Source organism: Gracilinanus agilis, chromosome 2, assembly GCF_016433145.1.
Source record: "Gracilinanus agilis isolate LMUSP501 chromosome 2, AgileGrace, whole genome shotgun sequence".
Lineage (NCBI taxonomy): Eukaryota > Metazoa > Chordata > Mammalia > Didelphimorphia > Didelphidae > Gracilinanus > Gracilinanus agilis.
In genome coordinates this window covers 525,288,202-525,315,664 of record NC_058131.1, presented here as the reverse complement: position 1 = coordinate 525,315,664, position 27,463 = coordinate 525,288,202, and the positions used below count along the sequence as shown (strand labels likewise).

Genomic DNA, 27,463 nt, shown 5'->3' with positions numbered 1-27,463 from the left:
TGAAAAACAGGCAACACTTGAACTTTACTCTCATCTGAACTAGCTCAAAGAGAGAATAATATAGAAATTCATTTTAACCAACAGGGAATTATGATGGGAAAGAACTAAGGGGAAGAAAGAGGAAGGTGAAGAGGAGACAGATATTAAGCAAGGCAGATTTAAGGAAAGCAAGCTAGTACACTTTATACTGTTTTTCCTGCTGCATTGGTCTTTGGTTTTTTGACTGAAAGTATAGGAGTACTGAATTCAGAGATACAAAGTTCTATGATCTCTTGTTGTAATAGGAATTCTATAATTGGTCTGATCCCTACTACAGCCTCTTTACTTAGGGGATATTGTGCAATGCAAGGAGAAGGTCCATCTTTGATCCTCACCCTTACAGAAATTGCTGATTTGAGTAACCCCACATCTTTAGAAGATATAGCCCCAAAATCCTACTGGGATGTCATCCAGAATAGGGTAAATTATTCCTCCATCCCTCTGAGTCTACTGTATCTAAGAGCAGCATTGGAAATACTTTCAAAAATTCCTCTGGTAGGTGTAGCGATATCTCCCCAGAGAGTGTACACTGGATGGTTGCCCTTAATTTACATAACAGATCCCTGCACAGGAGATTCATAGGGCAGGAAGGCATAAGTAAAAAGGAGTGTTCAACAGACAGAGGACCTAAAGATACGATCTTTGGCTGTAATTTTTTCATTCTCTGTGATCTTCCAGTAGCCCCTATTACTTCCATTGCACCTACATATTTGCAATCATCAGGGGATGTTTGCAAGACAGATTTACTTGCACCTGTATCTACCAACCGATTATAAATTTGTTCCCCCACTTTTAATGATATGTGTGGCTCTGTGTTATTCGGTAGTGAGTATGCTTCAATAATTGGTGCTAACATCAATGGATCTGGGAATCTGATCTCTAATCCCTGTCCATCACATCCCATATCCCCATTATCTTTCACTTCACTGCCCTGCCAGGACTTTGAATTTGCTCTTGTTTTGCCAGGACTTAGTAGCTTCACCACAGTTCCCTTCAGCTTCTGTTTCTGTTCCATTGCCCCCACCACTTGCTAGTACTACTGTTGAATCAATGTTTCTGTTCTCACAGCTTTCTATTGTCCCATTACTCTCACTAGCTGTTATTACTGTATCAATTTGTTCTTCCTTACATTCTATATTTATTCTACTGCTTTCAGTTTGTATGTCATTGGTCTTATTTCCTTTTGCCTATTGTGTTCCAGCTATATGCTGTTCTGGGTATACCTTCATAATGCAGAGGCTCCCTTTTGTATATCCCCTTCTGGCAATTACTCCCTGCCACTTGAGAGTATCTCAATCTATCCCCATTCTTTACATACTCCTGCACTGTGTAGAGATGAGGAGCTTGTTGGGATCTTTGACAACAGTTATGGGCACGGCAGTTTGTTTGGTCCTGTCTTTGATAAGGATTATATCTGTTGGTATAGCCATAGGAATTTTGCCTATAGCCATTGTTACTGTTGTTATAGCCTCTGTTTCCCCTGTATGACTGTCCAGAGAACTGCCCCCTAAAGCAACACTCCTTCATAAAATGGCCAACTCTATTGCACAGATAGCATCTTGGTGGGTTGGTTCTAGATTGCCTGGGAGTATATTCAGTTCTAGGCTTATATGACCTGAGAGCTGCTACTGCTTTAACTTCCTTTTATCTCACTGTCCCTTAATTTCTGATTAGCTTCCTTAAACTGCTTCTTTTTATCTTCAATCTGGGCCACTTTTCTCTTCGATATGATTATCCTTATCAGCCTGGTAGATATAATAACATTCTGTCCTCCTAAGTTTCTCTAAATCCATTGTCTCCCAACTAGGACAATTTGACCTGAAGAAATTTCTGACTGCATTACAGAAATTTTTCACAAACTGGCAGCAGATATGACTTAGATTTTCCTCCATCAGATTGTCCATGCCTAAGAAATGTTCCCCTGCCTCTCAATAAATCTATCCAAAAATGTAACCAGCGACTCTCCAGACTCCTCCTAGGCCTTTCAAACTTAGACCAGGTATCAGGCCTCTTGGAGTTTGCCTTCATGGTTTCAATAATAGACTCCCTAGCTTTTCCCAGATACCAATAAATCTCCAAAAAAATTTAATTCAAAATCCAAGTTTTTCAGAGGAAGAACTGCAGGAGTGGAAACACAGAAGAAAAACAACCGCTTGAACACATGGGTGGATGCGGACATGGCTGGGGATGTGACACTAAACAACCACACAAATGCAACTATCAATAATATGTAAATAAGTCTTGATTGGTCACACATGTTAAAACCAGTGGAAACATGCGTTGGATATTGGGAGGGGAGGTAAAGGAGGGTGAAGGGAAAAGTAAAAACAAGAATCATGTAACCATGGAAAATCTTTTTTAAAAAATTAAATATTATAAAGCTCAAAAAAAAATCCAAGTTTCCTGTGGGCCAGAATATTAGGGTTGGATTTCTGTTGGTTTGCTCTATAAATTGTTGCTTTTCCCTTTTAGTTAGAAGTTATTCCATAATTAACTCAAAATTGGAAAAATCAGGATCAACTATCCAAATAACCCTCTTAAATTCTTTTATAACTTTGTGGGGTTTGTCAAAAAATTTCAGGGTTTCTGCGCTTGATGGCATCGAGATCGGCTGATGTAAATTGTGGGATTTTACATGGACTATGCCTATATCTGGAGTAACGTAGGAAACATCTCTAAGTGGGAATAAGTTTGCAGCTGTATTTTCTAGTGCCTTGGTTTCCAACTGAAGCTTGGTAGGTGCTTGGATATTTTCATCACCCCCTTGCTTAGTTAGTTGCCTTAGCACAATCCATTACCTTTGCTTAGTTCTACACAATGAGCCTCAAGCTGAGTTAGTTTCACTTGCATTGCCAACACTAGTTGCTTTAATTCATTGTCCCCAAAATTGAAAAATCCAGTAGCTTTCAGTCTTTTGATCATTGCTACCACTACCCTTTTGAATTGGTAGGAGCACAGTAACAGGAGAATCGGCAGCAGTATATAGAAGAGCATTCATCTTAGGATCAGTTCCATAATGGGAAGTATGGCTTTACATCCCATTAGCTGGTACAAATATTCTGGTAATATAACCAGAAAAAAATAGTATCACTGTTATCTGGTAATAAAATAACTCCATTGTGCTGTTTAGAAACAAATGTAGATAATTTATACCCTGAGAAGATTGAATTATCTTAGGTCCACACAAAATTGTATTCCCCTCCACTTTAAATTCTAAGCAGCTTGAGAGAGAAAAACTGCTTGGCTGTGATTGACAGGTAGGTGGAGAGAGAGAGCCCCCTCTGGCTTAACCACAGTGTTGTCTTCCATTGGGCCTGCAGCTCTGAGAATTCCAAGCCAACTCAAACTGCCTGTCACAGAGTCAAAATTCTAAAGACCTCAAAATGGCAGTTTGAATCTGAAAAACCCCAAATCTTCCGTTTCTAGCCCTTTCTGGCTCAGCCAAATGAAATGTAAAGTATACTGAAATATATATGAACCCTCAGAATCCCTCAGTGAAGTAAGGTTAATGGCCTCACTCACTGGTCCAGTGCGTGATCAGGCCTGCAAGACAATGTTAGTAAACAGGTAAAAGGGATTTATTGATAATAAATGACTATGAAGGGAGGATTAAAGAACAGGGTTTCCCTAGCTCTAAGAAGTCTCACTAGCCTCCCCCTTCTACATTTCCTGCATGGGAAATTCGTTTTCTTGATGTTCCCTAAACCTTTCCTGACACTAGCTAAGATCCCCAAGTCCTCACTGTCTATATCTGACTCTAATTAATACTCTCAGTTGGTTTACATGATAAAACAATCTTCAGATGGCCAAGGAATGAACTCTTGCTGATTGAGTTCAACCCAGCTGGGCCAGGCCCTGAGTTTGGCCTGAGGCCCTCACACCAACACTGTCTCAGGATTAGGTCAGGCTAGTTGTTACAGTATCTTCTTCAATTTAATCTTCTTAGTAAGAAAAGGTATTTCCCAACAGGTATAAACACTTCGCTTCAACTTCACTGTAGTTTTTATCACAGCAGGAACAATAGAGATCAGCTATCTATCTTCTCTCCTCTCAGCTCCAGGGACAGAAAGCAAAAGCCCCTCTCAGCAGTTGGTGCCTCTTCAAATCCTCCCTCCGGGATTCCAGAATCTGTTGTCATCAAGTTTCTAGCATGCAGCCAGATCTTCTTCTATAAAACCATTTCTTTCACTTATATTTCAACCTATTTCTCTCTCTTTTCTTTCTACAGTGATCAGAAGCAAAAGGGACTTTTGAGAAGGAAAAAGAGTAAAGAAAGGTAAAAAAAAAAGAAGAGGATGAAGGGAAATACAAAGTAGGCAATTATAATTGTAAATGAGAATGGGATTAATTCATTCACAAAACAGAAGCAAAGAGCTGAATGTATTAGAAACCAGATTTCAGCAATATGTTGTTTATGAGAGACACACTAAACAGATACACAGGGAGTTAAAATAAGGGGCTGGAACAAAATCTATTATGCATCAGCTGAAGTAAAAAAGGCTGAGGTAGTAATCATGATCTCAAAGCATAAAGCAAAAATAGACCTAATAAAAAAGATATAATCAGTGAAAATACATTTTGCTAAAAGATACCACAGAAAATGAATATCAATACTTAGCACATATGTACCAAATGGCATAGCATCCAAATTTTAACATAGGAGGAAATAAACAATAAAATTACACTAGTGAGGGACCTCAATTTGCTCCTCTCCAACACAGAGAAATTTAACCATGAGATAAACAAAATGAAGGATCATGAATAGAATTTTTGAAAAATTATATTTGAAAGGTCTCTTGAGAATATTGAAAGGAAACACAAAGGTATATGCCATTTTCACAGCTTCACATGGCACTTTCACAAAAATTAACCATGTTAGAACATTAAAAACCTTAAAAACAAATGAAAGGAAGCATAAATATTAAATGCACCCCTCTTAGACCATAATGCAATAAAAACTACATTCAATAAAAGGTCTTTAGAGCTAAGTTAAAAATTAAATGGAAATGAAATAATCCAATGCTAAATGAACGGATGAAGGAATAAATCATAGAAAGTAATCAATAATTTCATTAAAAATAATGACTAAAATGAAACAACATACTAAAATTTCTAAGATGCAACCAAAGCAGTACTTAGGGGAAAATGTATATCTCTATGTGCTTATGTCAATAAAAGAGAGAAAGAGCAGATTAATGAATAGGATATATAACTAAAAAATATATAGAAAAAGCAGAAATTAAAAATCTTCTGATTAAACAACAAAATAGAAATTCTGAACATCAAAGGAGAAATTAAAACTGAAAAAAAAAATTTTAAAACAACCCACTGAAATAATGAATAAAACTAAGTGCTTGTTTATGTGCCAAAAAAGACAAGCCACTGATTAATTTTCATCTTTAAAAAAAAAAAGACGACATTCAAATTACCAACAACAAAAAATGAAAAGAATGAATGCATAACTAATGATGATTAAGTTAAAGCAAATTATTAGGAGCTATTTTGGTCAATTATATGTCAATAAAACTGACAATCTCAATGAAATGGATGAATATTTTAAGAAATATAAATTTACCCAGATTAACAGAAAACAAGATAAAATCCTTGTCTAAGAAAAAAAAAATTTTACAGGTCATAAATGAACTCACGGAAGTTAGAGACTTCCAGGTTAAGATGGCAGCAGAGTAAAAAGCAGCTGCTTAACCTCTCCTAACCCACACATATAGGACTCCTCAAGAAGACATAAAAACAAATCCAGACGAACGAAGGGACCCACAACAGGGCTCAGCATTGAAGGTATGTGGAATTGGGGCATTTCCATGCTATAAAGAGGTGAAACAGCTCTCACTAAAATGCAAGCAGAGCAACCCCCTCCCCCCCACACCACCTACAGTGCCAAAGCCAGTGCAAAAGAGTTAGAGCAAGTTTGGGGCACCCATTAAGTCCTTGGGAGCTACCTGGGATCACCAGGGCCTGCTCCTGAGAGCAGCAAGGCTTAAGAACCCAAGAGGCTAAAGAACATGCGGACTTTGAACACAGACCCTGAGCGCAGGCGCGGATGAAGGCGCAGACACGGATCCTGAGCACAGGCGGGGACCTTGGGTGGGGACCCAGTGCAGAGGGGTGCACGACTGTGGAAGCAGCGCCCTGAGACTGTTAAAGGAGCTTCAGGCAGAGGAACAAGCAAGAGGACCACCAGGAGGCTTGACCCTGAGAACAACTAGACCTGAGACCTCAGAAGCCTAAAGAGTGCAGACAGACCCTGGGTGTGAGGATAAACCTGAGAGGGCATGCAGCTCACAATGGCAAGCCATCCACAAGAACCCCAAAAGAGAAAGATCAACAAGAAGAAATCTTTAACACTTGACAACTTTTACATAGAGAAAAAAAATCCAGACAACAGAGTAAACAGCAGAGGAGAACAAACAAATAATCATATCCAAACCTTCCCAAAATAATGAAAACTGGTCACAAGCTATTGAAGATTTCAAATCTGAGATGATGAGAATGATGGAAGAGATCTGGCAATAAGATAACAGTTTAAAAGGCAGAATTTCACAAATGGAAAGTGAGGCAAGTAAATTGAAGAACAGAAATGACCAGATTGAAAAGGAAAACCAGTCTCTAAAGGCTAAAATTGAGCAATTAAAAGCTAATGATCTCTCAAGACAGCAAGAACAAATAAAACAAAGTCAAAAGATTGATAAAATAGAAGGAAACATGAAATATCTCAATGAGGAATTGACAGATCAAGAAAACAGGTCTAGAAGAGACAATTTGAGAATCATTGGTCTTCCAGAAAAAGCAGAAATTAATAGAAATTTGGACTCCATAATAAAAGAAATTATTCAGCAAAACTGCCCTGAAATTCTACAACAAGAGGGCAATATAGACATTGAAAGGATCCATAGATCAGCCTCTACACTAGACCCGGAAAAGACAACCCCCAGGAATATAATATCCATATTCAAAAGCTTCCAAGTAAAAGAAAAAATTTTACAAGAAGCCAAAAAGAGACAATTCAGATATCAAGGAGCACCAATCAGGATCACACAGGATCTGGCAGCCTCCACACTAAAAGACCGCAAGGCTTGGAATATGATATTCAGAAAGACAAAAGAACTGGGTCTACAACCAAGGATCACCTACCCATCAAAACTGACTATATACTTCCAGGGGAAAGTATGGGCATTCAACAAGATAGAAGATTTCCAAGTATTTGCACAGAAAAGACCAGGACTAAATAGAAAGTTCAATATCCAACCACAAAAATCAAGAGAAACATGAAAAAGGTAAATAAGAAACAGAGGGGAAAGAAAGAAAATTCTTATTTTTTAAATTTGCCTCTTTAAGGGTTTCAATAAGATCTAATTATTTGTATTCCTATGTGGAGAAATGTTATGTGTAATTCTCTGTAGTGAACTCTATTCACTATTATAGTATTCACTATTATAGTAATTAGAATAATTATTCATAGGGAGAGGTTGGAGTACTAAATGGTCTAAGATGATATGGGGGATGAGAAAGAGAGGGGGTGAATAGTAGAGGACACCAAGAGAAACTTGAATGAATAAGAAAAATAGGATATTCTATACCACACAAAGAGGGCATGGGAAGGGGAGGGGATGAATACTATTATAAGAAGGAGAGGAAGAGAGCATTAAGAGGTAATATTTAAACCTTACTCTCAGTGTAATTAACCCTGAGAGGGAAGAGTAGCTAAATCCATTGGGATATAAAACTCTATCTAACCCTACTGAGAAAGTCTGAAGGGAAAAACCAAGGGGAGCAGGGGAGAGGGGAGGTCAAAAAAGGGAGGGGAAAAGAAGGGGGAGGGAATTCATTAGGCCTTAAAAATCAAAAGAGGGGAATTATAAGGGGGGGCGTAGGAAGAGAAGTAAATCAAGGGAGGGAAAAGGGTTACTGGCTTAAAGCAAATCACTGGTTTAAAAAGAAATAGTGTAAGAAGAAGGGGTAGAAGTAGGAGAGGATACCAAAATGTTGGCAAATACACAACTGATAATTATAACTCTGAATGTGAATGGGATGAACTCGCCCATAAAAAGGAAGCAAATAGCTCAGTGGATTAGAAACCAAAATCCTACCATATGTTGTCTACGAGAAACTCATATGAGGCGGGTGACATACACAGGTTTAAGGTAAACGGCTTGAGCAAAATCTTTTAGGCTTCAAATGAGAAAAAGAAGGCAGGAATGAAGATCATGATTTCTGACAAAGCCAAAGTAAAAATAGATATGATTAAAAAAGACAGGGAAGGTAATTACATCCTGATAAAGGCAGTATAGACAATGAGGAAATAACAGCGCTCAATATGTATGCACCAAATGGCATAGCATCCAAATTCCTAAAGGAGAAACTGACAGCTCAAGAAGGAAATAGATAGTAAAACTATACTAGTTGGAGATCTAAATATTCCTCTTTCAGATCTAGATAAATCAAACCAACATATAAATAAGAAAGAGATAAGAGAGGTGAATGAAGTCCTAGAAAAATTAGATTTAATAGATATGTGGAGAAAAATAAATAGGGACAAAAAGGAATATACCTTCTTTTCAGCTGCACATGGTACATTCACAAAGATTGTGTAATAGGGCATAGAATCATTGCAAACAAATGCAAAAGAGCAGAAATAATAAATGTAACTTTCTCAGACCATAATAAAAATAATAATTAGTAAGTGCACCTGGACAGGCAAATCAAAAACTAATTGGAAATAAAATAATATGATTCTCCAAAACCAGTTAATCAAAGAAGAAATCATAGAAACAATCAACAATTTCATTGAAGAGAATGACAATGACGAGACATTCTACCAAACTCTGTGGGATGTAGCTAAGGCAGTACTCAGGGGGAAATTTATATCCTTGAGTGCATATGTTAACAAATTAGAGAGGGCAGAGATTAATGAATTGGGCATGCAACATAAATGAACTCCCTAAGGAAAAAAAGCCCAAGACCAAATGGATTTATTAGAAAATTCTAGCAAACATTTAAAGAACAATTAATTCCAATACTGCATAAACTACTTGGAAAAAATAGGTAAAGGAGTACTACAAATTCTTCCTATGACACAAATGGGGTTTTTATACCTAAACCAAAGGGAGCAAAAACACTGGAAAAAACTATAGACCAATTTCTTTAATGAATATTGAGGCAAAAATTTTAAGTAAAATACTAGCAAGGAGATTACAGCAAAAGATCTCAAAGATCATACACTAAGACCATGTAGGGTTTATGCCAGGAATGCAAGCCTAGCTCAATATTAGGAAAACTATAAGCATAACTGACCACATCAATAACAAAAACCATATAATTGTGATTAAATCAACAAATGCAGAAAATGCTTTTGACAAAAAAAATAACATTCATTCCTATTAACACGAGAAAGCATAAGAATTAAAATGACAAGTAATATTTATCTAAAACCAAGTAGAAACATTATCTGTAATGGAGATAAGCTAAACACCTTTCCACTAAAATAAGGGTTTGTGAAGCAAGGTTGTCCATTATTGCCATTATTACTTAATATTGTACTAGAAATGAGAGCCAAAGAAGAAAAAAATATTGAGAGAATAAGAATAGGTAACAAGGAAACAAAACTATCTTTTTGCAGACAATATAAAGGCATACATGGAGAATCCAAAAGGATCTATTAAAAAACTAGTTGAAAAACTTTATAAATATAGCAGTTACAAGATTTAAAATAAACCCACATAAATCATTAACATTTCTATATATTACCAGCAAAGTCCAGCAGCAAGAGATAGAAATTCCATTTAAAATAACTGTAGACAATATAAAATTCAACCTGTCAAGAAAAACCCAATTACTATTATGAACATAATTACAAAAGACTTTTCATGCAAATAGAGAGCTAAACAACCAGAGAAATATTAATTATTCATGGGTAGACCAATCCAATATAATAAAAATAACAATGCTACCTAAATTAATTTTCTTATTCAGTGCTATCCCAATAAAACTATCAAATAATTATTTTACAGTTAGAAAAAGACCAAAATTCATCTGGAAGAACAAAAAGTCAAGAAGATTATCAAGAGAATCAATGAAAAAAAAATGTTAAGGAAGGCAACCTAGCAGTACCAGATTTCAATCTCTAAAACAAAGAAGTAATCATGAAAACAATCTGGTGCTAAGAAATAGTGGTAGATCAGTGGAATAGATCAGGCACACAAAATACAGTGGAGAATGATCATACTAATCTAGTGTTTGATAAACTGAAAGATCTAAACTCTTGTAGCAAAAACTCGGTATTTGACAAAAATGTCTGGGAAAACACAAAAGTAGTGTGTACTATGTACAGTATAGATCAACAACTCACCATATGCCAAGATATGGTCAAAATGGGTACATGAGTTAGCCATAAAAGGAGATATAAGCAAATTAGGGGAGTATGGAAAATTTTACCTATCAGATATATAAATATAGATATAGATATAGATAGAATAAGGGAAGAATTCATGACCAAATAAGAGACAGAGAGGAATGTAGGAAATAAAATATGTAATTTTTATTACATGAATTTAAAAGGTTGTGTACAACCAAACTAATGTAGCCAAAATAAGAAGGAAAGCAGGATACTGGGAAAAATTGTACAGCCAAGTTTTTCAGATAAAGGTCTCATTTCTCAAAATATGGAAAACAGAATCAAATTTATAAAAATAAGCACCATTTCCCACTTGAAAAGTAAATCTAAGGATCTGAACTAAAGAAATCAAAACTACTATAATGAGGTAAAAAAATAATGCTCTAAATCAGTGGTTCCCAAACTTTTTTGGCCTACTGCCCCCTTTCCAGAAAAAATATTACTTAGCCCCCTGGAAATTAAATTTTTTTTTAAATTTTAATAGCAATTAATAGGAAAGATAAATGCACCTGTGGCCATCACCACTCCCCTGAATCATTGCAGCACCCACCAGGGGGCAGGAGCGCCCACTTTGGGAAACACTGCTTTAAATCAATATTGCTTGGAGAAATATAAGTTAAAACAACTCTGGAGTAACAATTAGGGGGCAGCTAGGTGGCACAGCTGGGCATGGAGTCAGGAAATCCTAAGTTCAAACCTAGCTTCAGATACTTCATACCTGTGTGACTCTGGACAAGTCACTTAACCTTTTTTGCCTCTGTTTCCTCATCTGCAAAAATGAGCTGAAAAAGGAAATGGCAAACTACCCTAATATCTATGCCAAGAAAACCCCAAATTAAAAAAAATAAACAAACCCAAATGGGGTCAAAGATTCAGACATAACTGAAATGAAAAACAAGTCATTCTTTCTAATTTCGTTTTCTTGAATACCATTCCATTTCTTCATGGAATCTATTATGTTTAAAGTTGTCAAATTACAAACATGATAGTATTGAAGATGTAAACAAAACTAATAAAAAATTAGGATCTGTTCCATTTCACATCTACCAATTGTTCCTCCTCCAGTTTTCTCTATTCGTGTTACTTGAATGATCTGGCTTGGCTAAATCTCAGGCCAAGCTTTCTACAGATATGTTTTTCCCTCTACTGCTTATTGTTTTGCAAGACTAGTACTTAGAATCTTCCCTCATATACTTGATAACATTTTACAAATAAGATTACTCTCTAAAAGGATCTACTAAACAAGGAAATAAATTGTTTATTGCTTTATTGCTTTATGGAAATTTCTGGGTTCTTTTGGCTTCCCTGTTATGGTGATTGCTTTATATCAGTTAAATTTCTCTAAGAAATTGCAAAAAACCAGGGTCAATGTATTTACTTTTACCTATAATTCATAAACAATAAGATAGGGTAAAAGTTGTTTTAATAGCATAAAATGTCACCTCAATTTTATTCTTTTTTCTAACTGAATATTAATTTTAGCCCCTAAAATAATCATACATTTTAACCAACTATTGATCTGGCTATATACATACAGATTTTGAAATAACAATAATATATTTCCAGTCTGCTAAGATATGATCAGCTTCATTTTTATGTAATATTGTTCACTGCTCAACATGTCCAGGTGGAAAGAACACCTATAACCAATGAGAGATCACAAGTTTACTCAAGTATAAATAAATTATGAAAGTATTTTAAGAACCTTAAAAGGAAGCTATTATATAAATACAATGTGCTCTGACATCAAAATTTCAACCCAAATATCATGGGTAAAAGAAGCATTTCAATCTAAAACATTCTTGAATTCATGTATAATATATACAATTGTGGGGGTGAGGAGTTTAATGTATATCAACTTCTCTAAAAACTAACATTTGAATGAAGGAATTTTTTCCAAATTTTATTCAGATGATTGTTATCTTTTAGTTACTTTAGTCTATTTCACTTGAGTTTACCAAAGAAAATAAATTTTATGACCATTTCCCATTTAATTAACTCACAATATATCCACATATACAGACAAAAAAAAAATCCTATATAAGCCTGGTCAACCTTAAAACATAAACCTACTTCTTTCTGAAATAAAGTGGACTTTTACATGAACCACTTCTTTGTAGTTTAAGCAAATAACTGAAATTTTTATTTGGATACTACCTTCACAGTGCTATAATTCTGCAGATAAATCTCTGGTACCTTTTCTTTAAAAGCTGTGATTCTATAATAAAGAAAAATATAAAGGAATAAGTGATACTTTCACATGAAATTTTTTTAAACAAATGAAAGCGATATGATAAAAATCCTGCAATATTTATGCCATTTCTCTTCAAGTTTTGAGTTTCTTCAACAGGCATAGTAAACTATTATTTGGATCACTGGATCACAGATTTAAAGCTATGAACTTTAAAAGGTAATATAATCTAGTAGTTCTCAAACTCTATTATCTCAGGACCCCTCAAATTTTACTCAAAATTTACTGAAGATCCTCACCCAAAGGGCCTTTATTTATGTAGGTCAAATCTACCATATCTATTATTTGCCATATTAGAAATTAAAACATCTTAGTATGATTATAAAAATATTTTTTACTTCATCAGGGATCTCAGGGGCCTCAGATCACACTTTGAGAACTACTGACTTAGGCCAACCCTCTAATATTACAGATGAGGAAACTGAGACTCAAATTAAATGATTTGCCCAAGGTCATATAAATAGTAAGTAGTGGGGTCAGGATTTAAAATCAGATCTTCTGATTTAAAATCCAACCCTCTTTTCTACCACACCAGCCAATGACTTTTAGCACTCAGTTTGCTAAATTTTCCATTTCTACTCATATTTGATATCCTCTAAGCCTCTCATAGTATTTCTTCCCTAAAGTTAGAATTAAAACCGTTAAGTTCTTTCTTCCTCAAATCTCCACAAATATGCTAGCAGATTGACTGGTGACCTTAAATGAGCTTCTTTTGTAGAAGTAGTAAAGAAGTATTATAAATGAGAAAAGGAAGAATAATTTAATAGCAAATGTAGAACTATCCTACACATCTGAAAATCAACTATATTTCTAAAGATTCTCAGGACAGGTAAATCTATAACCTCATTTGTTAGCCCAATTCCATGTTGAGAACAATGTTGGAAAATTTTCTTTAACTCTAGTTTCTTATTATAACATAAACCCATTTCCTCTTCTTTTACCCTGAGAGAGATGATTACCATTTGTTCATACACTTTGGCAAAAGCCATCTAATAATATTTCTATAATGGGTCAGACCCATAGTCCATCAAGCCTACTATTTTGAGTCTTGACAGTAGTACCAAAAAATAATTTGTGGGAACACTGGGTAATATACATCCTCAAATAGGTCACATCAGTATGCCAATTACATTTTACCTTTATTTTTGGCCTTGCATTCATGAATTTATTTAAATCAACCTTGACATTACATTTTTTTTGCCCAATTATTCCTTCTACTAACGCCTTTATTTCTCTAAATTTATCTCCTTTAAGCTTTAAGAGCTATCTGTTATTTCTAGTATACTGAGATTCTAAATAACTCAAATTTCATCCTTTGCTGCTTTCAGTCTTGTCTGACTCTTTGGGACCCCATTTGGAGTTTTCTTGGCAAAGATCATGGAGCAGTTTGCCATTTCCTTCTCTGGTTCAAAATGCCCAGAGTCACTCGGGAGGAAGCATCTGAGCTCTAGTCTTCCTGATTCCTGGTGCAGATCTCTATCCTCAGTGCCAGCTAGCTACTTTTTAGCAAATTCACCTTACACCCTAACACTTCTGCAGACTTCAATCACAACTAGCCTTCTCAGATTTTGTCTTTCCAAACCAAAGAATCAAACAGATCAAATGAAATGGGAATAGGGTCACCGTGGTGTCTCAGTAGATAGACAACCAAGTCTGGAGATGGGAGATCTGGAGTTAAATTCAGCCTCAGACATTTCCTAGTTGTGTGGTGACCCTAGACAAGTTACTTTACCCCAATTGCCTAGCCCTTACTGCTTTTCTGCCTTGCTGCCAATACACAGTTGGAAGGCAAGGGTTTAAAAAAATAACTAAAATGGGAATGCAACTAAAAAAAAAAAACCCAGGAAACCAATAAATTAAAACCAATTAATTTAAACACCAAGAGAGAAATTCTAAAAATCAAAGAAGAGATTCCAACAAAAATAAGAACAAACTAAGGAAACGATTTTTACTAGGTTGTTCTCACATCACTAAAAGGCTCTCTATTTCCTTAATTATTTTCATTGCTCTTCTCTGGACTTTCTTCAGTATCATCTGTCTCTCAAAATTCAGCAACCAGAGAAATTGTATATAGTATTAAAAGAGAAGGATAAGAATATCTACTTTGTTTCAAAATAATTTGCCTAATGAAGTTCAACATTTTGTTCTTTTTGACAAGAGTAGCTAACACATTGCTAGCACATCACAACATCCTAGTTTATAAGTCAAATTCATGAACTTGCTAAGTGTCAACTAATTCAACCCTTATCCAAATTATAAATCTCATCTATAATATCCCTAACAAGTAGTCACAAAATCTATCAAGGCTCTATTTGAAGATCTCCAGTGACTGGGATCTCAGTAACATATCCCACCACTGCCCATTCCATTTTAACCAAAATTCAGTGGTCTACTTTTTGAAAGTTTTCTTTCACAGTGGGCCTAAATCCACTTCCATGTAATTTCTATCCATTGAAAATTCCATTCCATTCCACTCTAGTCTTCCTCTTTTCACCTAAGTAATAAATCTAAACCCTCTTCTAAGCAACAAGATAAAGCTTTAAATATGACATATCCCACCAAGTTCTCTTCTCCAGGATAAATATTCCAGTTTCTTTAACTGATTCTTAGTACCAATTTCCCCTAAAAGATTTTTAGGGTTCTGGTCTCCAAATTAATCCCAGTTTCTATAATTTCTTACAAATTCAATTTTTCAGCTTTTTAAATAGTTTAATTGTTCGAATGTGGACCCTTTAAAACTTTGTTTCTCTCAAATATTCAATCCCCAAGCTATGCGTAGTTCAATAAACCTCATTCATTCAAGATTTCACTAATTCCAAATTTATGATAATTTGGAAAAAGGTTACACAAAAGTTTATATGAAGAAAAGGTTTGCTAAAGGACGGCTAAGTGACTTGGTGGCCTCAAATCTGGCCTCAGACACTTCCCAGCTGTGTGACCCTGGGCAAGTTACTTAATCCCCCATTACCCAGCCCTTACTGTTCTTCTGACTTGGAACCAATACAAAATATTGATTTTAAGATGGAAGGTAAGGGTTTAAAAAAAACAAACTAAAAAGTAACTATAATTTTGGAATATAAAACCAAGCTTCTTTTAATATGTTATCATCTGTCCACAAATGTGTATGAAGCACCTACTATGTGGCATTTACTATGCTAAGCACTGGAAGACAAGAAAGGGGGAAAAAATTGCTGATATCAAAAAGCTCACACTTTAAAAGGGAAGAGTCAACATGCAAACAATTATATACAAGGAGTACATACACAAAATAAAGTAGAGACAATTAACAGAAGGAAGGCCCTGGCATTAAGAGAGATTTCTTGGTAAAGGTGAAATTTTTAGCTGAGACTTGAAAAGAGGTATTAGGACCAAGAGATAGAGATGAAGAAGAAGAAAATTTCAAGCATGGGGGATAGTCAGTAAAAAGACCTTGAATGGGAAGATGGAGTGTCTTTTTTTTTTTTAAACCCTTACCTTCTGTCTTAGAATTAATACTGTGTATTGTTTCCAAGGCAGAAGAGCAGCAAGGGCTAGGCAATGGGGGTTAAGTGACTTGCCCAGGCTCACATAGCTAGGAAGTGTCTGAGGCCAGATTTGAACCTAGGACCGGGTCTCATCTCTAGGCATGGCTCTCAATCCACTGGGCCACTCAGCTGCCCAAGAGATGTAGTATCTTGTCAGAAGAATAGCAAGGAGGCCAGTGTTACTAGATCTGAGTACATGAAAGACAGTGAGGTTCGAGAAGGCCAGGTTATGAAGGGCTTTGAGTACCAAACAGAGGATTTTATATTTGATCTTAGAGGCGACAGGAATTCACTGGAGTTTACTTAATGATTGCTACAAGGGTATAACACAGTCAGACTTGTATTTTAAGATCAATTGGATAGCTAAGTGAAGGATGGACTGAAGTTGGAAGAGACCAATCAGAAGGCTACTGCAATAGTTCAGTCACGAAGAGAATACATAAGGGCCTGTTCCAGGGCAGTGCCAATGTCAAAGAAGGAGGGCATTTATGAGAGATATTGAAAAGGTAGGTTAGCAAGACTTGGCAACTGATAGAACATGGTAGGATGAGGAAAGAGAGTAAGTGGAGAATGACACCTAGGGTAAGTTGAGGATGTGATAGTAGTGGAAGCTTCAGGGGAAAAGATAGTTTTGGGTGTACTCAGTTTAAGATGTAGAACATCTAGTTTGAGTGTCCAACAGGTAACAGGAGATGCAAGACTAGGGGTCAACAGAGAGGTAGGGGCTGAAAGAAGAGAAAAGGGCCCAGAGCAAAGCCTTGGGTGAAAGCTATGGTTAGTAGACGTGACTAGATGAAAAGCACAGAAAAAAAGATGAAGATTAGAGTAGGAAGAGACTTGAGGCAGGCAGACTCACCAGCAGATTTTTGTTATAGTCCAAGCATTAGATGATAATGAAGGCCTGCATCAAATAGTGGCAGTATCAGGAGAGAGAAGGGAAAGTATTCAAGAGATGTTGCAAAAGTGATATCAACAAGCCTTGGCAAAAGATTAAATATGAGATAGAGAAGTCCAGCATGACTCCTAAATATCAAGTCTTTAGGACTGGGAGAACGGTAATAGGGAAGGTGTTGGGGGAAGAAGGCTTAGAAGGAACGAAAGTAAATTTAGTTTTGGATATATTAAGATGTTTATTGTTCAAGGTGTCTTAAAAAAAAGCAATTGAAAATGTAAGACTAGAAGTCAGCAGACTGATTAGGGTAGGATAGGAAGATCTAAGAATCATCAACATAGAGGCAAAATTAATTCCATGGGAACTGATGAGATGACCAAATAAAATAATATTAGAGGGAGAAGAGAAAAAGGCCCAGGACAGAGCCCTGTGGGATACCCTATGATAAGAGAATATGCCCTGGATAAGGATCCAGTAAAGGAGAATGAGGAGAGTTCTAACAGGTTCCATAAAATAGTAGTGTTAAAAACCTTATAAGAAGAAAACATTAAAGAGAAGAGGGCCATAGTGTCAAAGGAAACAGAAAGAAGGCAGAAAAGATGAAAATTAAGAAAAAGTCCATTAGATTTCACAATTTACTCAGACAAAGCAGTAATTCAGCATATTTACCATAACTAATTTAAATTCATTAAATTATACACTTTAAAAGAACTTATTTTATGTAATTAATATCATGGAAATAATGTCCAAATGTTGACTCTGCCTTTAGGTATTCTAGAATCAGCTTTATGGAAACATTATGTTGCCAACTCTTAGTCTCTTACAAATATTACATTTCTAATTACACTTTCACATAGCACTACATTTATATTTATACCTCAAGGATCAGTGATTTTACTGATAAGAATACTCCATCAATCCACATAATCTGCAACCCCCTTCATTCCTTAACAAATGGACCTTTTAATGAAAAAGGAAAAAATAAACATCGCCAGCCAACCTGTCAACAATGAACCACTGCATCACCATGTCCATAGTTAAAAACCTTTTTGATATGGAACAATCTGTCAGAGCTTATAATCCCACTAACATAACCTTTGAAAATTAAGGGGCCATGACAACACATTAAAGTAGTATACCCTTATCTGTAGGTACCATCAACAAAGTTCAAAATAATTTATAATCCTAAAATGGATACCAAAAGATGGATGGAGAACACATCATAATAAATCTTTCAAGCCTCAAGATATATGTGTGTGTGTTTATTTATATATTACATATATATACACACACATAGATATACCATATATATGTTAACTCATACTTGGGAACTTAGTCTAATAACACCTAAAGGGAAAACAAACATAAGCAAATTATTTTATTAGGGCCCTTTTTAAAGGTTGACTATGAAGGATATTTAAATGAATACCTATTACTTCTAGAACTCTACTGAAAATGCAATGTGGTCATGTTCCCTACCCCACTGCCATAATTTCTCTCCCTAAAAAACACAAGATAAGCATAATTTACATATACTTGTGAAATTCAAGCAGCAATATGAGTACAAGGCAGATACGATTATAGTCAGTAAAGAAGTCCTCAGTTCAAACAAATGATTGTTTGACAATTTGCTAATTATTACTCCCTATTAATATTTGCCCGTGTCTAGTATTTAGCTCCAATAATAATCTTTAGCCCTCTGCATTCCCACCTTTCAAAAATGAATTCTGGTTAAGCTTCTCAATCCATCAGTTGAAATAACCAAACTGTTCACATTTATATCTATAAATTGCACTTACCACTGGAGCTTTCACAGGGACTCTGTGGACTGTGGTCAGCTGCTTTCCCAAGCTGCTGGGCCTTTACTTCACTTCCAAATTCCTCTACGCTATCCACTTGTGAATGTTTTATTAACAAGTTGTCTGTTTTCTCTGGAGACTGTGGCTGCTGCTCCTCCTCTTCAGTTCTCAGTACATCATCTACTCTTTCTGAAGAAATTAGAGACTGTTGAAGGTTCTCCTCTTCAGTCAGTGATTTCAGATCTCCTTCAGATTCTTGGGTCTTCTCTCCCTTAGCATCTAGACTGTTCTTAGCACCTAGACTGTTATTAGCACATGATTCTATCTTTGGATCAACATCCTCACAAGAATGGGTATCTTTGTGTCCCTCTTCTCCCACAAAAGGCTGAGAGGAATCAGATGGGGACTCATCTTTTGTGACTCTCTCTTCTATGACACCACAGCCTTCTGAGGTGGTCTCCCAAGCCTCTTGATCCTTCTGTTCTAATTCTTCATCATACATTTGCAGTTTTTTTGGAGAATCACTGCCACTAACACTGGTATTAACTTCCATAGCCTCTTGGCACTCTTGATCTACAATTTTTTCTTGAAGGCATAATCCTGGTGATTGAGTCTGAGTCAAACAGAGGTGGAGTGGGCTACTGTCTCTGTTTTCTTTCTCTTCTTTCTGCTCCTCCTGACTTTCACGAGGGGTTTCAGGAATTTCTTCAATCACAGATATTGAAGATCTCTCCTCTGTATGATATTCTTTGGCCTCCATAGAGACCTCCTGATCTAATGTATTTAAGTGAGCCTCAGATGGAAGACCCTCAGATGGAAGAGCTTCAGATGGAAGAGTCTCAGATGAAAGAGTCTCAGAAAGAAGTACCTGGCTTCCTGAATCACATGTGAATTGAACACAAACATGCTCCATCTCTTCTCTAGTTTTGCATTCATTGGCTGAAATGGTAACTTCATTTGTAGTTTTTATGTCATCTTCTGCCTTTTTTAAGTTTTCACCCAGATCTTCTTGACTGTCTTTTGTTGGGCTCACTGGTATACCAGAATTTTCTGTGGAACAAAGTTTAGACTCCAGAATTTGAGATATAGGTTCAGTATCTTCAATCTGTGTATTTTTACCATCTTCTTCAATTTGCTGGGAATTCAAACTCTCCATCTTTGTAGACTGACTACAATCACTTACAGAAAGCATCAATTTACAAGATTCTCCTGTCAGTGACTGTCCCAGATCCTCAATGGGATTCTTTTCCTCTAACTGTGAGGGCTTAGAGCACTCCACTGAGAAAGAGGAATTGCATCTATCTTCAGTATTCTTTTCATCATTTGGTCCCTGCTCCAAACTTGGAGATGGAATAAAAATGTCCTAAGGAAAAAAAAAAGGTAATAAATATCATTTTCTTCACATTTATATTGCTTCATTCACCTATAATTCACATCAGAAATCTACATCTCTTTTATTAAAACTAGAAACCGAAAAAACTGTATAAGCATTTTGTCTATGATTACAAGGGTTTAAAAATACATATCTGGAAAAAAAATCCCAGATTTCTTTTTCTCAAAACAAAAAGCAATTTCCTCCTCTGATTCCTCTGGCCAAATCACAAACACGAGCAAAGCAGAATGCACATTAGATATTTATTAAGAGAATAACTTCTTCAAAAATAGGGATCATGCAAAAGACCTATTTAGTTAAATCCTAAATAAGTTTCAATCTTTAGTAAATGTCAATGAGTTTGGTATACAAAATTCCTGCAATGGGAATCTACTCATTCTTTTTTTTTAACCCTTACCTTCTCTCTTAGAATTAAGACTAAATATCAGTTCCAAGGCAGAAGAGTGGTAAGGACTAGGCAATAGGAGTTAAACAGCAGGGTCACCCAGCTAGGAAATATATGAGGTCACATATGAATGCAGGACTTCCTGTCTCCAGGCCTGGCTCTCTATCCATTGAGCCACCCAGCTGCCCCGACCATTCATTTTTGCAACAACCCATAAATTGGAAATTTTTATATTAACAACAGCATTTCAAACAGAGTAGAATTTAGGGAATTCTGGATTTCACAACAAGTGCTGGCCAGGAAAGACCATTTCATCCCTTGGTCATTTCTGGTCTTCATCATCCCAGAGGGCAACATCAATGCCATAGTATATGCCAGCATTGGCAAAGATGTGGCATGAGTGCAGAGCTGGCATTCGTGGAGCTTCTCTGTTCACCCTCTTTCCAGAGTCTGAGGACATTTTTTGCATGCCTCACTCCTCTGTCCAGCTGCCCAAAGCAAACACTTCCTCCCTCTCCAATAAACGAGGGAATGTTAGGGGGCGGACCTCATAAGATAGCTTTAATTTGTCCTCTAAGCACTCACTCGAAAAAGTCTCCCCAATATGATTGGGGATCTAGACTCTAAATGAACACTCTATTGTAAATATTAATAATATAGAAATAGTTCTTGATCAATGATATATATAAAACCCAGTTGAATTGCTCATTGGCTACAGGAGGGGGGATGGAGGAGGGGAGAGAAAAAATATGAATCATGTAACCATGGAAAAATATTCTTAATTAATTAATTAATTAAATTTTTTAAGAAAGAAAAGGTTGCCCAAAACTGATATATACTTTAGCTGAACTTCAGGAGGACTAAAGATAAAGGAATACTTGTGGATTGAAATAGAATATCCAGGATTAAGTCAATGTAAACATCCAAGGTCAACTTCAGTCCAGATCAACCAAGATTCCAATCAACAACATTCAAACAGTATCTGACTGCCCTTAAGTGTCACTCAATAAGCATGTATTAGGCAGAGCTGAACATTGAACTAGCTGAACATTTTATTTCCCATTTGTCAACCAATTAATATGTATAGTAATCACAAATAATGTCCTAATTGTCAATATGTATATTATCAAAAATCTTTCCCACCTCCAGAAAGAGGATCAAGGTGTAGCTACTAATATATTCTATTTGTATAGTACTTCACAATTTGCAAAGCACTTTTGTGAAAAGCACTGGAAAATAATTATTGTCCTGATTTCACTTCTTTACAACTGTCTTTTATAATGAGAATTCAAGTGATTTTGATTCAGTAACCTGAGTTACTGAAAGAAAAGAAAAAACATGTTAATGAGGCAAAAAAAAAGATTGCCCTTTCAAATGGTAATAAAATAAATTTTGCTGCTATTGAAAAATACACATACTTTAAGCAATTCATTCTGTCTATGTAGGTCTGTGCCTTCATTTTCCCACTATTAGTGGACTGCACAGCATGGAATCCCTTCAATAAAATACACATTTATATAATTTCTAATAGCCGAGCTGTGATTTCATTCTGTATACTGTCCTCTTCTTACTATTTCTTGATTGCTAATTTAAATATAGTCTTATTATAACATCTGCAAACTAAAATGCATGAAATACTAAGAGCAGAGGTTCTCCTAGCAACACTAAAATAACTCCTCCATAGAGTTGTGAGAGAATATGCATTTATGTAGTCACTAAGATTAAATTAAGAACTTTTATTCTTATATATCATGACTTAAAGCACTAAAATTTAAAAGTTGCACCCATTAAGGTATTGGACTATTTGTGTTTATCTGTGTGCAAATATACATCTAAGTATATACACATATCTTATTTCCCCATTTCCATCCTAACCACCAAGCAGCATGGAAATCCCAATAAGACTAGCATGGTGAAATAAATGGAAGTAAGCACCTGCTGTAAATACTCACGTGAGAAAATTCAGGCTGCGATGGGACAGGAAGTGGCTCAGAGGTGAAGAGGGGTGTGCTCTGTGATACAGGTGTTGAGGCTTGAGGTTCAGATGGAGGATTTTCTATCTCCATTGCTTCTTCTTCCAGGGAGTTTTTTAAAATGTCTCCTTCCTCTTCAGGCATTACTGACATGTCCATCGGCTCATCTGCTTTAAAAAAAAATGGAAAACACATTGCAAGACAACCAATGTAATTCTTATTATGCCACTTCAAGTTTAAGACAGAAGCCATTCATCCTGTGGATATGTTGCATGTGCCACAAAACACTCACCCTCCTCAAAGCATATTAACCCCACTTAGTAAAAGAAAAGCCTAAAAAATTCCTCCAGGCCAAATTTCATGGAACCCAGACAGTGAGGTATTTATTATTTGTACTGTGAGAACAAATAAAAAAGTCAAAGGACACCTAATTGGAATTCACCCCAATACAAAAATATACATTTCTAAAAAATTATAGAAGGAAACTAAATTGGTATTAATTAAAAATAAAACCATCCTTGGGGCAGCTGGGTAGCTCAGTGGAGTGAGAGTCAGGCCTAGAGACAGGAGGTCCTAGATTCAAACCCGGCCTCAGACACTTCCCAGCTGTGTGACCCTGGGCAAGTCACTTGACCCCCATTGCCCACCCTTACCAATCTTCCACCTATGAGACAATACACCGAAGTACAAGGGTTAAAAAAATAAATAAATAAATAAATAAATAAAACCATCCTTTGTGCAAGTAAAAGAATTACACAAACTTTAATGAAGGTATTCCTGGTTTGGAGTAATATTTTACCTAGGAATGGACCACCTCTTAATAGCATCCTATCTGTACAATTGCCACACACTTTGAAGAATAGCAAAGCAGACACCAGTATAACACTTGTTGAAACAAATTATGATGATAAGAAATAAAGACATCAAAACAAATAGCACAAATAGAGATATGTGCCTCTTGGCTCTCTATCAGCATCTGCCAAAGTTCAAGTCACTAAGATGCATATGGCATTAATTGTCAGACACATTACAGAGAAGTCATGTTTCCCTTGCTGTCCAGAATGATGCCTATTGTCTAGACCTTGAAGAGAACAGAACTAGAATTGAACAACCACTCTTGATACATTTTTAAATAATCAGTCCTCTTCATTTTGACTCCCTCTTATCCATCATCTGTCTTCTTCACAACATGAATATTATTTATCCTAATTGCTAACTAATCTGAATTTCTCTAGAACCTTATTCTTGTAATCCAGTTATATATCTCTTCCAAAGACTAACCTTACTAAAAAGATTGGCTCTAATATCAAATCCCAATGAAATGCTGTGTTGCTCTAAATTCAAACCAACAAGCATTTCTTAAGTAACTTCCATGTACAAGGTACTATTGCCAAGCACCAGAAATAAAAGGATAGTATTAACAAAATTTCAGGGTTGGAAGGGACCACAGAAGCTAACTAGTTTCCATACCTCTACAAAGTTCCCACAACATACTCAATTGATCATCCAGTTTTCACTTGATAACCCACAATGAGGGGAAAGCCCACAACATCCAGAAGCAGTGCATTATACTTTTAGAAGGCTCTTAAGGAAATAATGATTTAAAGTATCAATGTACCATTGCATTACCAGACCTTAAACTAAATTATAAAGCAATAATCATCAAAACTATTTAGTACTAGAGTTGTAAAGCAATCCAGCCATTCTGGAGGGCAATCTGGAATTATGCCCAATTGGCTATAAAAGTGAGCATGCTCCTTGATCCATTTATGCCACTACTGGATCTGTAACCCAAAAAGATAATAAAAAAGGGGAAAGGACTGACTTGTACAAAAATATTTATAGCTGCTCTTTTTGTGGTGGCAAAAAATCGGAAATTAAAAGGATGTTCATCAATTGGGGAATGACTGAACAAATTGTGGTATATGTTGGTGATGAAATACTATTGTGCTATATCAAATGATAAAATTATTTCAGAAAAATCTGGAAAGATCTGCATAAACTGAAGTAGAACAAAATAAGCAGAAATAGGAGAACAATGTATACAATAAACAGCAATACTGTATGATGGTCAACTGTGAAAATGTGGCCATTCTCCGCAATGCAATGATCTGGGACAATTATGAAAGACTTATAACAAGGAATGCTATACAGTTCCAGAGAAATAACTGTTGAACAGGATGAATGCAGATCAAAGCATACTATCTTTCACATCATTGAATTAAGGTTTTATTTTGGAATTTTGGTTTTTGTATGAGTGTGCTCGCTCTTACAACAACGACCAATATGGAAGTGTGTTTTGCATAATACATGTATGGTCCAAATCAAATAACTTACCATTTCCAAGTTGGGGAAGGGAAGGGAGAAGAGACAGTTTGGATCTTATCATTTTGGAAAATGTATGTTGAAAATCATTACTACATGTAATTGGGAAAATAAAATATCTTTGAATTAAAAAAAACTAGTCCTGACTAAAAAATAAAAAAAGAATACAAAGCAAATAAGAAGGAACAGGAAGCAACAGTAGCAGGGTGTTTGATAATTTCAATATAAATCAGTTGCTAGATGAAAAATTCCTTATCTGACAAGAAATCCTGGGAAAACCACAAAGTAGCTTGGCAAAAATTCCATTTAGAATATTTTATACTACATATTAGAATAAACTCAAAATGGATATGCATCCTAAATATAAAAAGTCCTATCATTTTTTAAAAATCAGGAGAATGAAAGTAGGAATGTTTCACAACAGTTACAGTAAGAAATTCTCAACTAAGCAGAGGATAGTGGAAAACATAAAAAGACAAACTAGCTAATTTTAATTGCAGAAAATCAAAAAGATTTTGAATAGGACAAAAATGTCAGAGTTCTAGACCTGAAGAGAACTTTAGAAAAACTTAAAATGACTGGTTGCTAACATTTACTGAACTGGAATTTATATCTAAGTTGTACATAATAGGACCTTTTCAAAAACTGAACATGAATTAGGGAATAAAAAATTCCAACAAAAATGTAGAAAAGCAGAAATACTAAACACATAATTTATAGATCATAAAGCTATAAAAGTTATATTCAATATTGGGCCACGAAAGAATTTTAAAATAACTGCAGACTAAGCAAAGTAGTTTTCAAAAACAGGTGGGTTCAAAAATAAGTTATAAATTATAAAAATGATGGAAAATTTCATCAAATAAGGTAATAATATACACAAATTTATAGGATGAAATGATAGCAGTTCTGAGGAGAAAATCTGTATCTCTAAGCTCTTCTTTCAACAAAACAATGAACAAATCAATGAATAAAAAATTCCAAGACATTAATAAAATCAAAAGCAAAAGCAAAAGGGTCACTGAATTAATAAACAAAACTAGGCCCCCCCAAAAAAACAACTAATATTCAGCTAATTTAATTAAAAAAGAAAATCAAATTGTTCATATCAAAAAATGAAAAAAGAGCACTTATAACTGAAAAATAAATTTTTCAAAATTATTTTGTTCGCTTGTTCTGATAAAACTGATAACTTACAGAAAATCAATAATTATAAAAATATAAAATACCTATATTAACAAAGGATGAAACAGTCTATTTAAATAATACAATATTTGAAAAATAAATTTAACAAGCCATATACTCCCAAAGGAAAAATCTTTCATAAGGAATTTTCAAGTGAATTCTACCAAGCATTCAAAAATACCATGATGAGAGACAAAACAAAAAAAAATTTTTAAATGCAGACCAATATCCCCAATAAACAGACAAATTTTTAAACTAAAATATAAATAAACTACAACAATATATTAGAAAGATTCTGCACTATGGCCAGGATTGAGTTAAACGAGGAAAGCAGGACTGATTTAACAAAAGGAAAACTATAAATATAAAATAACATAAGTAAAAAGACCCATACAATTCACAAAAGCCAACAGTCCTTTTAAAAACTCTAAAAATAAGTGGATACATTAATAAATGGATCTTTTCTTAATACAGTAAATAGTATTTATCTATATCCAAGAAAAAACTTTATAAGAAAAGAAAATGAAGTCTTTTCAATAAGATTGAGGATAAAGCAAGGATGTCCATTGTCAACACTTTTAACATAGTGCTAGAAAAGTTAGGTAAGCAATGAGACAAGAAAAAGAATTTGAGAGAACAAACATTGGCAAAGTTTATTTTTGAAGATAAAATGATATTTAGAAAAACCCAGAGTAAATTAAAAAATTAAGTCAATAACTTTCAGCAAAGTTGTAAGACATAAAATAAATCTATAAGCATAAGCTAAATCATAAGCATTTCTATATAGTAACAAAACAAAAAAATAAAGCAACAAGAGCTAAAAAAAATTCCATTCAAAAAAATTGCAGAAATTGAAAGTGTATTTTCTAAGATTCATAGACTATATAAATCAAACTGTAAAAGTCTTTGCAGAAATAAAGACAGATATATAATTAGCAAAAAAAAAAGTACATATGTGCTTAATAAATGCTTGTTGAATTTAAGTGAATTGATGGGATTCTGAAACAACAACAACAAAAAAAAAGATTAACTGCTCATGGGTAGGTTGAGCCAATATGATAAAAATGCCAACATTAGCTAAATTTACATTTAGTCCCATTCGAAACAATAAAGTATTACTTTATAAAACTGGGGGGGGAGGGGAGGGAGGCAGGAAAATTACTCTTTAGAAAAATTTGGTTACAAATGTCATAAATGGGAAGGAAGATCTAGTAGTACCAGATCTCAATATAAAGCAATAATTATCAAAATAATTTGATCCTGGGAAAAAACAGATAGAACAGTGGAAC

The 27,463-nt window shown here is 35.1% G+C and overlaps 1 protein-coding gene across 1 annotated transcript in view; it reads right to left on the bottom strand.

Annotated features, from left to right (window-relative positions):
- Positions 1–27,463, bottom strand: part of TP53BP1 (tumor protein p53 binding protein 1) — a 127,288-nt gene that overhangs the window by 76,610 nt on the left and 23,215 nt on the right. The window contains exons 11-13 of the mRNA XM_044660015.1: positions 22,644–22,831; positions 19,782–20,276; positions 18,914–19,751 (exon numbers count right to left, since the gene is read on the bottom strand). Coding sequence (XP_044515950.1) covers positions 18,914–19,751; positions 19,782–20,276; positions 22,644–22,831 — 1,521 coding nt within the window. The remainder of the gene's footprint in view (positions 1–18,913; positions 19,752–19,781; positions 20,277–22,643; positions 22,832–27,463) is intronic.